The sequence below is a fragment of the Artemia sp. Qi Xiang Cuo genome, chromosome 6, assembly GCF_049724085.1.
Source record: "Artemia sp. Qi Xiang Cuo chromosome 6, ASM4972408v1, whole genome shotgun sequence".
Taxonomy (NCBI): domain Eukaryota; kingdom Metazoa; phylum Arthropoda; class Branchiopoda; order Anostraca; family Artemiidae; genus Artemia; species Artemia sp. Qi Xiang Cuo.
The window spans coordinates 22,925,423-22,939,509 of NC_142799.1; the positions used below are offsets into that span (position 1 = coordinate 22,925,423).

Below are 14,087 nucleotides of genomic sequence, written 5' to 3' on the forward strand. Positions count from 1 at the left end.
AAAAACAAGTTTTTTTATCTGAAAGTAAGGAACGACGTTGAAACTTAAAACGAACAGAAATTATTCCGTATATGAAGGAGGCTGTCCCCTTTTCAACGCCTCGCTCTTTGCGCTAAAGTTTTTTATTGTTTAAAAAAATAGAATTATGAGAAAGTCAAACTTAAGCGTAAAGAGCGAGGCGTTGAGGAGGGGACAGCCCCTTTCATATACGGAATTATTTCTGTTCCAAGTTTTGACGTCGTTCCTTACTTTCAGTTAAAAAAACAAGTTTTTTTATTTAATTTTTGAACGTTTTTGAATTAATGCAGGGTTTGATTTTGGCTCACCGTACATGAATAATTAAAACAAAATTTGCGCATTAATTTTGCTCTTGTTTGGTTAAATGGCTTTCTCGAAAGTTGTTTAATTTTATTTACGAATGTTTTTATTAGTAATAAATATACGTAACTTACGAATTAACTTACGTAACGAACTTTTATATTCATATATTTTTAATACATATATTAGGGGGTTCGCCCCCTAGTCAATACCTCGCTCTTTGAGCTAAAGTTCGAATTCTGTTCCAATTCTTTAAAAGTGACCCCTTAATCACAAAGGCCGTTAATTAGAATAAATAACTCTTGTGAAACTACTAAAAAATGTTTGGCTTATAGAGCGAGGTATTGACTATGGGGTGAACCCAATCATATACTTAGTAATTTCTGTTCGTTTTAACTTTTGATGTTGCTCCTTGCTTTCAGTTGAAAAACTTTTCTTTTTTAAATTTGATTTTTGATCGTTTTTTAAAAAATGCTGGGAAATCCAGCGCCCCCTTCATAGAAATGTCCCTTCCCCCATGAAAATTTCCTTCATGGAAAGATCCTCCCACATAACCCCGACCCACCCACCCCCACCCCCACTACCAGAAAAAATCCCCCCTGAAAACGTCTGTATATTTCCCAATAACCAATACTATATGTTAACATTGGGTAAAGTTCATAACTTTCAGCCCTCCTCCCAGGGACTTCGGGGGATTAAGTCATCCTAAAGGACATAGTTATTATATTTTTCAACCATGCTGAACAAAATGGCAAACTCAAAATTTTGATCGGGTAACTTTGGAAAAAAAATGAGCGTGGGAGGGGGCCTAGTTGCCCTCCATTTTTTTGGTCGCTTAAAAAGGGCACTAGAACATTTAATTTCTGTTCCAATGAGCCCTCCCACGATATTCTAGGACCACTGGGTTGATACGATCACCCTAGGAAAAAAAAAAAAAAAAAAAAAAAAAAAAAAAAAAAAAAAAAACACGCATCCGTGATCTTTCTTCTGCCAAAAAATGCAAATTCCATATTTTTGTAGATAGGAGCTTGAAACCTCTACAGTAGGGTTCTATGATACGCTGAATATGATGGTGTGATTTTCGTTAAGGTTATATAACTTTTAGGGGGTCTTTCCTCCTTTTTTCGAAAATCAGTCAAATTTTCTCAGGCGCGTAACTTTTGACGGGTAGGACTAAACTCGATGAGACTTATATATTTGAAATCAGCAATATGATTCTTTTGATGTATCTATTGGTATCCAAAACCTGTTTTCTAGGGTTTCGGTTACCATTGAGCTGGGTCGCTCCTTACTTACAGTTCGTTACCACGAACTGTTTGAAAGAGATGAAACTGACATTTTAGTACTATCAATTAAATAAAGAAAGAAAAAGTTTTTTCAACTAAAAATAACGAGGAACGCTAAAAATTCAAACAAACAGAATTTGTAATATAAGGAGGGATGCCTAAGTTTTTTGTGTTTTAAAAATGCTTCTTGTTCAAACTTTAGCATAAAAAGTGAGGAATCGAGGGATGAGCAGCCCCTCACATAAGAAATAATTTCTGTCCGTTTTAAGCTTAAATGTTGCTCTTTACTTTCAGTTGCAAAAACTTATTTTTTTTGTTTAACTTCTGCTCGTTTTTCTAATCATACCTAGGAAAGGGATACGGCCCTAGACCCTCAAAGTCCAAACCGGCGATGTTGATCTCTGTTTCAAGGCCCTTCAGTCAGGAAGTGCAATAGGGGGTTGGGGACCAGCTATCCTGTGATTTTGCACACCCTTCCTGATTACCTTCCTCAGATTCCTCCAGGTACCCATTTAGAACTGGGTTGGCCCTGGCTGAGCTTACAGACTCACATCAAAGACCCTTGTTCCAAACCAAATAACCGGCCACCATAGGAATCAAAGCCAAGCCCTTCGCACAAAGGATTCCAAATCCAGCACGCCAACCACCCGGCTAGGACTTCTGAAAAACAAAAGAAAAATTCATCATTTTTGTAGATAGGTACTTGAAACTTTTACAATAAGGTTCCATTATATACTAAATCTAATTGTGTATGACTTTGATCAAGATTGACGGCTCTTTTGGAGGTGTTTCTCCCCTTTTTCGAAAATCAAATTTTCTCAGCTGGCAGCTTTTGATAGATAAAATATGACCCCTGGAAATTTGGGACTATAAAGTAGTTATAAGGAAACCAAAAGAAAAAAGGCAGAACATGGAAAAAACATGGAAAAATCTATTTTGCCCCATCGTTGACTGCCTGCCAATAGATTTTGACCCTATAACGAAAGTGTAAGAGTCTAACTGTTGATTAATCACAGAATCAGCTATTCATGGCGATCCTAAATATGTGTTTGTTTATTAGTAATTAGTGCAATTATTAGTACACAAGAAAGAACTTATAGTACACGTAGAAAACACAAGGAAAACAACTTAATAAGGGCAATTTCGGTAAAAAACTGCCGTCAACTTTCGCTTGCATTGCCAGAGTACCCATGAACTGATATATAAAGCCACTATAATCAGATATGTTTCTCCTGAACGGAATGCTAGGAATTTTGTATTTTCCCCTTGAACGGATACGTTTTTTGTGTTTTATTATCATGTATCTATTTTTGCAGGAGTGATTGTATTTATCTAGTTGTAGCTTTGAAAAAGATTTCATATTTACAGTTATGAAGTGTAAAGGTGGCAAATATATTGGTTTTTGGTATTCAAATTTAAATTAAAAGTATTGAATTAAAAATTTTTATTTGATTTTCTTAATATTAGTTTTAATGTTTTTCTTTGAACTAAACTACTTTGATTATGCAGTACTTTTTATAAACAATTGAGTCTAAAGGCATTACATATTTTGGTGTGTCATAACCAAGTTCAAATCTGTCGATATTGTAAAAAAAAATATCCGTCCAACGCTTCGGCATTGCTCAACAGAACTGAATGCTAGGCGTTCATATCTTAGTTTTTGTAAGTAGGCTATTGTTTTATGTAATTTTTTAAATTAGTTACTTTTTCGATTTTTATATACTTTTATTTTAATTGACATACTTTTTTCATTGGCTTTAGAAAAATGGTTTTAAGCTTCCTTAAATAAAAAAAATATTTTTCGGCTGAAAGTAAGGAACAGCGTTAAAACTTAAAACGAACAGAAATTATTACGTATACGAGGGGGTTGCTCCCTCCTCAATACCTCGCTCTTCACGCTAGAGTTTTTTGGCACTTTAAAAAAAGTTACTTATTGTTCTAATTAAACAACCCTTGTGTTTCCAGAGCTGTTTTAAAAGAATTTGCATAAAATCTAAATTTTAGCGTAAAGAACGAGGGTTTGAGGAGGGGCAACCCGCTTCATATACGTAATAATTTCTGTTCGTTTTAAGTTTTAACGTTCCTCTTTACTTTCAGTTGAAAAAACTTGTTTTTTTATTTACTTTCGGATCGTTTTTTTTAATAACGTCAGTTTACCTGGCTCCACCTCCACGGAAAAATCCCCATCCTCTAGGAAATATCCTTTGGGCAGTTCAATTCTGGCAAAAATAAACCCCGGACAATTACCCTTAACACTTCCACGCTTAAAATTGAATCGGTAAAGGAAAAGCAAGACATATAAAGAAATTTCGTATAGGAATTCTGGCAAATTCACCAAGTATAAAATTTCCCCTGAAAAGTTCACCCCGTGGAAACTTCCCTCTCCAAAGAAAATTCTCTCCGTGTAAAATCCTCCCATCAGAAAATTTGTCCTCCCCTCCCCACCGGAAAAATGTATACATATTCCCAATAACAAATAAACAATGGGTAAATTTTATAACTTAAAAATGTTTCCCCTGGGGCTATAGGGGTTTATTTTATCTCTAAAGACATAGTTATAGGGCCTTTCACCTATGCTGAAGAAAAAATTTATCTCAACATTTTGATGAGACGATTTTGGGAAAAAGGTGAAGTGGGAGGTCGCCTAGTTACCCTCCAATTACTTTTGACACTTAAAAGGGGAACTAAAACCTCTGGTCTCCCAAGTAATGAGCCCTCTCTCGACGGTCTTGGCCCACTGGGTCGATACGATCACCCCTAGAAAAAAAACAACAACAAACAAACAAATAAACATGCATCCGTGATCTTTCCTCTGGCAAAAATTAAAAAATTCCACATTTTTTAAGATAGGAGCTTGAAACCTCTACAGTAGGGTTCTTTGATACGCTGAATCTGATCGTGTAATTTTCCTTAAAATTATATAAATTTGAGGGGGTCTTTTCACCTTTTTTAGAAAATCAGACAAAATTAGAAAAATCAGATCAATAGGTTGTTGCGACAGCTGAATCGTAAGTTTGTAGAATCTTGTTTCCTTTTGCTATTTTTGGATACATTTTCTTAGAAAATACAATCTCCTTTCGGGAAATCCCCCCTCCCCCCCCCCAAAAAAGTCTTCTATTTAGACAAAATTTAGCTATAGACTATCTACAAGGCTGGGGAATTGAAGATTGAAACGGAAATGACACCAAAAATATGATTTATAAAAAAATTGTATATTATTGCCTATAGGGGGGGGGGGATATAGGGCTACCATTTTTAAATGATAATATATCACTTTTTTTTAATTGAAAGCAGGGATGCCAAAAAGCTAATTATTTTTTTTTCATTTAAAGCGGAGACGGAAGAAAATGATATCAAATTCCATGGGAAACCATAGGAATATTTTGACAGACCCAGGGCCCCCCATTGGGACCTGCTCATTGTCTCGGGTATTTTTGGATTTATCATAGGATACTGGCCTAATTTGGCTTTTTTGTGTGCTCCCTTTTAATTAGATTCCTTGGATCTTATTGAATGCCACGGCGAATCTATTATCTATTATTTCAACTATTACGCAAGGGCTCTGAAATGCCACACCCATTTCATTTCTATCAGATTTCTACTTCGCTTGATGAATAAAGAAGAAGACCAGCGTCCAGCCAGCGACTTGCGAAGTTTTAATCTGTTGCAAATTCAAGCTGGGATTTAAGAAAGACTGATGAAAACATTAATATTTGCGTTCAATATTGATCGCGCCGGGGGCGCGCCGCCAACATCTCACCGGCGGCGGCACAAAAAAAATCATCGGCGGTGCGCCGCCGCTGCTATTTTTGGCCCCGCCGGTCTTCCCTTATCGGCGCGGCACCGGGGTCTAGTCTTATATATGTTCCTCATTATTTTACCTGTTCAAGTTCTTTATTAGTATGAGTTCTTTATAATATACAATTACTATTAAATATTACTACTATTACAACTTTTTACTATTAAATATAACCCTTTTTATAATAGGTTCCGTTGGGACTATGTTGATAAAATGCCTCGTGGTAGTCTTCCAGGGTTTGAAAGAATTCAGAACGAAGGAGCAAGGGCCCTGTGGGTAAATCCCATCTTTCCCTCTGTTTCTTATCCAAGTTGGACAACACTCAGCACAGGTAAATTTCACGTTGTTTTTAGTTCTCTAACTTCCTTACTTCTCTAACTTCACTTTGTTTTTAGTTCTCTAACTTCCTTACTTCTCTAACTTCCCTTTGTTTCACTTTCACTTCACTTCACATCACTTCACTTCTTAGATATTACAAGTCGTAACTGCCACTCCACTTAAATAAAAATCAATATTTTGCCAAACAACATTACATACAAAGAATAAAGATACCATTTTCTGGGAAACGCTCGCGTATATTGTGATTCACGCAACACGCTCATTCTTAACTCTGTAGCTTCTAAGCAGCTCTGTTATACTACAGCTGCTTTATACTATAGCAGTTTGTTCATTTTAGTAAACCCTTCAATAGCTTTTACTTCATCAGAATGCTCCCAATGGCGGTTCTGGCCTCTCTTGTGCCTGGGGCAAATACTTGATTAGCGGCCCCTCCCTGTCCCCCAAAAATTTTCAGGCCAAATTTTAACTTAGATTTTATTTTTATGGCAAATTTTATACCAATTTTCTGACAAATATTTTCTTTTGTACTTAATATTGAAAATAAACATTAAAATTATAGTAACATTTTGAACTTATGAGCTTTCAGCAATTAATATCTATTGGAGGAGGGTGAGATGGGGGTCACCACTTTTAAAGGCAAAAATGGCGCAAAGAGGTTGCTATTCCACTTACTGGAGGGGGAGAATCCCTCGTCGGCCCAAAATAGAGGGATTTCCGCGGTTACTCCAACGGTTCCGTATCTACTAGCGTGATTGAATGGTCCCAGGGCCATTTTTAAAAGCCAAGGGTTACCGGTAAAAAATCTTACACTTAATGAATACACTTTAAGACGCGCGCTTGCGCGCGCACCTTTGACCAAAGGCGATGAATGGCCGAAAGAAATCAGACGCCCAGCATCCTTTGAAGCTTTTTAAGCTCCAAATTTAAGCTGTATGAGTCATCGCTCAACTGGCTTTTTCAGACACTCGCTAATTAGTGGATTCTTCAGACATCGTAATAAAAGCTTTCCCGGGGTTTAGATATTTAACATAAATGAAGTTAAATTTATAAAAAGGACATTTTTCTGAAACAAAAGGGGCCAAAGGTCCCAACAATATAATTATACATCAAATATTCAGTTTAATTTATTAGCTCTTTTTAAAGTTGTTAAAGACGAATATAGTTTCCCTACAAAGAAGTGTTTGGATACTGCCTCCTTTCCTAACTGTAAATAAAAACCAAAAGCCTACTGCGTCATTGGCGCTTAACTGAAAACAGATTAAATTACAAATATTTTCTTTTCCAGTTCTTACAGCATTATAAATGAATTACAATTACAGTGAAAAAAAATTCTTGAACTGATGGATCTTTCAACAATTAATATCATTATATATAAAATATTCAATTTGATGTTGTTTGTTCTTTCAAAGACTGTTTAAGACGCATATATTTTTCAGTAAAGCAACAGTGATGCAGTATGTTTTTGACTTACAGTGATAGAAGGTCATACCCAAACTCTTGTTTGTGGTGATTTTTGTTCGTTTCAAGATTGATTTGCATATTCAATTTAAGTTTCAGTCGTTTAATATTTATTTATTAATTTACATTAATATCTATTGTATGTTTGTTTGCATTGATTTTTTATTTAATTTCTGTTCGTTTTAAGTTTCATTTATACTTCAATAGGAAAATATCCTTTTTCGTTTTAAGGTTGATTTTCATATTCAATCTAAACATTAATGCCATTAATCGCTTTAAGATCTGTTTATTCATTTATATTATTACTTGTTGTATGTTTTTGTTATGATTGTTTATTTAATTTCTGTTCGTTTTTGGTTTCATTTATTCTTTAATAGTAATTTCTGGTCGTTTTGATTTTGAATTTTAAAAGTTATTTGTATATGTTGATCTTAAGTTTAAAATGGCCTTTACTTTTCTTTGAAAAACTTAGTTTTCGAAAAGTTTTTTTGTTAATCAGTTTTTGTTCGTTTTTGATTGCAAAAAATTTCAAGTTTTTAAAAATTCCTTATTTCAAAATCAAACTTTAAAAAAAAATAAAATATTCGTCAAAGTATTAAAACTTGTATCAAAGTAACAATATCAAAGTGAAAAAACTGGTTTTGTATCAACCTCGGAGTTTTTATTATCTGATGTTTGAACTATTTTTAACAAAATTGCTATCTCAAAATTGTTATCGGATGGGTTTGGGGAAACAGGGCGTGGGGAAACACGCTTATTCGATTGGAAATTCAAAGGACTAGTGCCCTTTTTAATAGTCTGAAGTGATTGGAGGGCAACTAGCCCCCCACGCCCATCACTCCCCCGAACACATCCAATCAAAATTTTGAGATAGCCATTTTGTTCAGCGTAGTTGATTTCCCGATAGAAAATATGTTTTTGAGGAGGACACTCCCCCACAACCGTCAGGGCAAGGGTTTTAAGTTATGCCCTGGGGGCATATAAGGTTGTTATAGAAGGCGTTGTCGTAGAAACTTCAAAAAAGGCTCATTCGATTGGAAATTCAAAGGGCTAGTGCCTTTTTTAATAGTCGAAAGTAATTGGAGGGCTACTAGCCTCCCTCCCACACCCATCATTCCTCCAAACACATCCAATCAAAATTTTTAGATAGCCATTTTGTTCAGCGTAGTTGATTTCCAGATAGAAAATACATTTTTAAGGAGGACACTCCCCCACAACCCTCAGGGCAAGGATTTTAAGTTATGCCCTGGGGGCATATAAGGTTTTTATAGAAGGCGTTGTCGTAGAAGCTACAAAAAAGGTTCATTCGATTGGAAATTGAAAGGGCTAGCGCCCTTTTTAATAGTCGAAAGTGATTGAAGGGCAACTAGCCCCCCCCCCGCCAAACCCATCATTCCCCCAAACACATCCAATCAAAATTTTTTGGATAACCATTTTATTCAGCGTAGTTTATTTCTACATAGAAAATATATTTTGAGGAGGACAATCCCCCACAACCCTCAGGGCACACAACCCACAACCCTGGGGGGCTAGTTTTGAAGTTTCTACAACGACGCCTTCTATAAAAAACCTTATATGCCCTAAGGGCATAACTTAAAACCCTTGCCCTGAGGGTTGTGGGGGAGTGTCCTCCTCAAAAATATATTTTCTGTCATGAAATCAACTACGCTGAACCAAATGGATATCTCAAAATTTTGATTGGATGTGTTCGGGAGAGTGATGGGCGTGGGGGGCTAGTTGCCCTCCCATCACTTCAGACTATTAAAAAGGGCACTAGTCCTTTGAATTTCCAATCGAATAAGCGTGTTTTTTGGATTGATTGGATGTGTTTGGAGAAATGGTGGGCGTGGAAGGGGTGTCAGTTGCCTTAGAATCACTTTCGACTATTAAAAAGGGAACTAGCCATTTATTTTTCCAATCGAATGAGCCCTTTCTGAAGTTTCTACGACAACGTTGTCTATACAAAACCTTAAATGCCCCCAGGGCATAACTTAAAACCCTTGTCCTGAGGACTGTGGGGGATTTGCATTGCTCAAAGACCTAATTTCCAGAACTTAAAACTACGTTTAATAAAATGGCTATCTCAAAATTTTGATTGGATGTGTTTGGGGGAAAGTTGGGCGTGAGAGGGGGGTCAGTTGCCCTCCAATAACTTTCGACTATTAAAAATGGCACTAGCCCTTTGAATTTCCAACCGAATGAGCCCTTTTTTAAAATTTCTGCGACAACACCTTCTATAAAAACCTTATATGTCCGCAGGGTATAACTTAAAACCCTTGCCCTGAGGGTTGTGGGGGATTGTCCTCCTCAAAATATATTTTCTATGTGGAAATAAACTACGCTGAATAAAATGGTTATCCAAAAAATTTTGATTGGATGTGTTTGGGAGGTTGATGGGCTTGGCGGGGGGGGGGGCTAGTTGCCCTCCAATCACTTTCGACTATTAAAAAGGGCGCTAGCCCTTTGAATTTCCAATCGAATGAACCTTTTTTGTAGCTTCTATGACAACGCCTTCTATAAAAACCTTAGATGCACCCAGGGCATAACTTAAAATCCTTGCCCTGAGGGTTGTGGGGGAGTTTCCTCCTTAAAAACGTATTTTCTATCTGGAAATCAACTACGCTGAACAAAATGGCTATCTAAAAATTTTGATTGGATGTGTTTGGAGGAATGATGGATGTGGGAGGGGGGCTAGTAGCCCTCCAATTACTTTCGACTATTAAAAAAAGGCACTAGCCCATTGAATTTCCAATCGAATGAGCCTGTTTTGAAGTTTCTACGACAACGCCTTCTATAAAAACCTTATATGCCCCAAGGGCATAACTTAAAACCCTTGCCCTGAGGGTTGTGGGGGAGTTTCCTCCTCAAAAATATATTTTCTGTCTTGCAATCAACTACGCTGAACAAAATGGCTATCTCAAAATTTTGATTGGATGTGTTCGGGGGAGTTATGGGCGTGGGGGGCTAGTTGCCCCCCAATCACTTCAGACTATTAAAAATGGCACTAGTCCTTTGAATTTCCAATCGAATAAGCGTGTTTTTTGGATTGATTGGAATTGTTTGGGGAAATGGTGGGCGTGGAAGGGGTGTCAGTTGCCTTAGAATCACTTTCGACTATTAAAAAGGGAACTAGCCATTTAATTCCAATCGAATGAACCCTTTCTGAAGTTTCTACGGCAGCGTTGTCTATACAAAACCTTATATGCCCCCAGGACATAAGTTACAACCCTTGCCCTGAGGACTCTGGAGGAGTTGTCATCCTCAAACACCTTATTTCCATAACCTAAAACTACGTTGAATAAAATGGCTGTCTCAAAATTTTGACTGGATGTGTTTGGGGGAAAGTTGGGCGTGAGAGGGGGTCAGTTGCCCTCCAATAACTTTCGACTATTAAAAATGGCACTAGCCCTTTGAATTTCCAACCGAATGAGCCTTTTTTAAAATTTCTGCGACAACACCTTCTATAAAAACCTTATATGTCCGCAGGGCATAACTTAAAACCCTTGCCCTGAGGGTTGTGGGGGATTGTCCTCCTCAAAATATATTTTCTATGCGGAAATTAACTATGCTGAATAAAATGGCTATCCCAAAAATTTTGATTGAATATGTTTGGGGGAATGATGGACTCGGGGGGGGGCTAGTTGCCCTCCAACCACTTTCGACTATTAAAAAGGGCGCTAGCCCTTTGAATTTCCAATCGAATGAGCCTTTTTTGAAGTTTCTACGACAACGCCTTCTATAAAAACCTTATATGCCCTCAGGGCATAACATACAACCCTTGCCCCGAGGGCTGTGCGGGAGTGTCCTCCTTAAAAATGTAATTTCTATCTGGATATCAACTACGCTGAACAAAATGGCTATCTAAAAATTTTGATTGGATGTGTTTGGAGGAATGATGGGTGTGGGAGGGGGGCTAGTAGCCCTCCAATTACTTTCGACTATTAAAAAAAGGCACTAGCACATTGAATTTCCAATCGAATGAGCCTGTTTTGAAGTTTCTACGACAACGCCTTCTATAATAACCTTATATGCCCCAAGGGTATAACTTAAAACCCTTGCCCTGAGGGTTGTGGGGGATTGTCCTCCTCAAAAATATATTTTCTGTCTTGCAATCAACTACGCTGAACAAAATGGCTATCTCAAAATTTTGATTGGATGTGTTCGGGGGAGTTATGGGCGTGGGGGGCTAGTTGCCCCCCAATCACTTCAGACTATTAAAAATGGCACTAGTCCTTTGAATTTCCAATCGAATAAGCGTGTTTTTTGGATTGATTGGAATTGTTTGGGGAAATGGTGGGCGTGGAAGGGGTGTCAGTTGCCTTAGAATCACTTTCGACTACTAAAAGGGAACTAGCCATTTATTTTCCCAATCGAATGAGCCCTTTCTGAAGTTTCTACGACAACGTTGTCTATACAAAACCTTAAATGCCCCCAGGGCATAACTTACAACCTTTGCCCTGAGGACTGTAGGGGAATTGTCATCCTCAAAGACCTAAGTTCCAGAACTTAAAACTGCGTTTAATAAAATGGCTGTCTCAAAATTTTGATTGGATGTGTTTGGGGGAAAGTTGGGCGTGAGAGGGGGGTCAGTTGCCCTCCAATAACTTTCGACTATTAAAAATGGCACTAGCCCTTTGAATTTCCAACCGAATGAGCCTTTTTTAAAATTTCTGCGACAACACCTTCTATAAAAACCTTATATGTCCGCAGGGCATAACTTAAAACCCTTGCCCTGAGGGTTGTGGGGGATTGTCCTCCTCAAAATATATTTTCTATGCGGAAATTAACTATGCTGAATAAAATGGCTATCCCAAAAATTTTGATTGAATATGTTTGGGGGAATGATGGACTTGGGGGGGGGGGGCTAGTTGCCCTCCAATCACTTTCGACTATTAAAAAGGGCGCTAGCCCTTTGAATTTCCAATCGAATGAACCTTTTTTGTAGCTTCTATGACAACGCCTTCTATAAAAACCTTATATGCACCCAGGGCATAACTTTAAATCCTTGCCCTGAGGGTTGTGGGGGAGTATCCTCCTTAAAAACGCATTTTCTATCTGGAAATCAACTACGTCGAACAAAATGGCTATCTAAAAATTTTGATTGGATGTGTTTGGAGGAATGATGGGTGTGAGAGAGGGGGCTAGTAGCCCTCCAATTACTTTCGACTATTAAAAAAAGGCACTAGCCCATTGAATTTTCAATCGAATGAGCCTGTTTTGAAGTTTCTACGACAACGCCTTCTATAAAAACCTTATATGCCCCAAGGGCATAACTTAAAACCCTTGCCCTGAGGGTTGTGGTGGATTGTCCTCCTCAAAAAAATATTTTATGTCTGGAAATCAACTACGCTGAACAAAATGGCTATCTCAAAATTTTGATTGGATGTGTTCGGGGGAGTGATGGGCGTGGGGGGCTAGTTGCCCTCCAATCACTTCAGACTATTAAAAAGGGCACTAGTCCTTTGAATTTCCAATCGAATAAGCGTGTTTTGAAGTTTCTACGACAACGCCTTCTATAAAAACACTATATGCCCCTAGGGCTTAACTTAAAACCCTTGCCCTGAGGGTTGTGGGGGAGTGTCCTCCTCAAAAACATATTTTCTATCTGGAAATCGACTACGCGGAACAAAATGGATATCTCAAAATTTTGGTTGGGTGTGTTTGGGAGAATAATGGGCGTGGGGGGGGGGGGGGGCTAGTTGCCCTCCAATCACTTTTGACTATTTAAAAGGGCACTAGAACTCTCGATTTCCAATCCAACGAGCCCCCTTTGAAGTTTCTAAGACGACCCCTTCCATATGAAGTGCCTCTGAGAAAGAAAATGATAATAAATAATTAAACATTAGCTATAGCGTTGCCTCTGATGAAGAGGGCTTGGTAGGGTTTCCAAAATACCTACTTTATCTTTATTTACCTACTGAAAATTACCCTGGTACAGTTGTTCACTTCTGATGTTTTTTCGTTCTCTGCTATTTTTTTTTGTATGTATTTGATAATTAAAATAAATTGGTTCTGCATTTATCACCGAGTGATTGCCTAAAAAAGTGATTAAGCTAAAAATTGGAAGTGACATGGACAAGGAATGCTGGAAGTGCCATGGTTTCACTTTGGTCACCCCGTTTAACAGATTTTCTAGTTCAAACAACGGGTAAAGTACTTAACTGTGTACTAAAAGTTGGCAAGGGTATTGGGGAAGTTTGCGGCCTACTTGGAGAATGGCGAACAGAGCCCTACACTTGTGATTTTCCCTCGTTTTGATTTTCATTTGTTTATTGATAGTGATTTATGATAGTTTTACGCTTGGAAGATTATTTGACTTTAATTCTGCCCATTTTTGGCTTAATAGAGGAGCTCTTATTTTTTTTTTTTCAAAAACTTGTTGTGTGGAAAAAGTTTTCAAATTAATTTCTGTTCGTTGTTTTGTTGACTTATTCTTTTTGATGAAAATTTTTTTTTATATCTTTTTGTCTTTTCTATAAAAATCATGGTTTGGCTTGCTATTTGCATGTTGGAGGAACTTTTTCAACAGTTTTTAATCCTGACACAAAATTTTTTTTTAATTTAATTTTATACCTCTTAGTTTTAATTTAATTTTTAATCTCTCGAATCATAAGAACTTGTTATTTATCATTCTTGCTACTTATCAGAACTTGCTAATTATTTTTTATTATTTCTTAACTTGATTTGACAGAGAAGGAAAATTTTTTTTTGTATAACTGTAAAAATTTGTCTATTACTCATTATTTAATTAAAGCTAGCGTAATTCCTTTATAAACTTTTGAAAAGGGGAGAAACCCCCAACAAGGCAAGCGATCTTGACGAAAATGCCACCAGCCTGTAATCATCTTTCCGTGATGTGCTAGTGTCCAACTAGTGGTGAAGAAAGC

General features: G+C 37.3%; 1 protein-coding gene across 1 annotated transcript in view; it reads left to right on the forward strand.

Annotated features, from left to right (window-relative positions):
* Nucleotides 1–14,087, forward strand: part of LOC148951000 (glycerophosphocholine cholinephosphodiesterase ENPP6-like) — a 155,022-nt gene that overhangs the window by 77,985 nt on the left and 62,950 nt on the right. Inside the window, exon 3 of the mRNA XM_089090552.1 lies at nt 5,592–5,734. Within this exon, the coding sequence (XP_088946678.1) occupies nt 5,592–5,734 (143 nt within the window). The remainder of the gene's footprint in view (nt 1–5,591; nt 5,735–14,087) is intronic.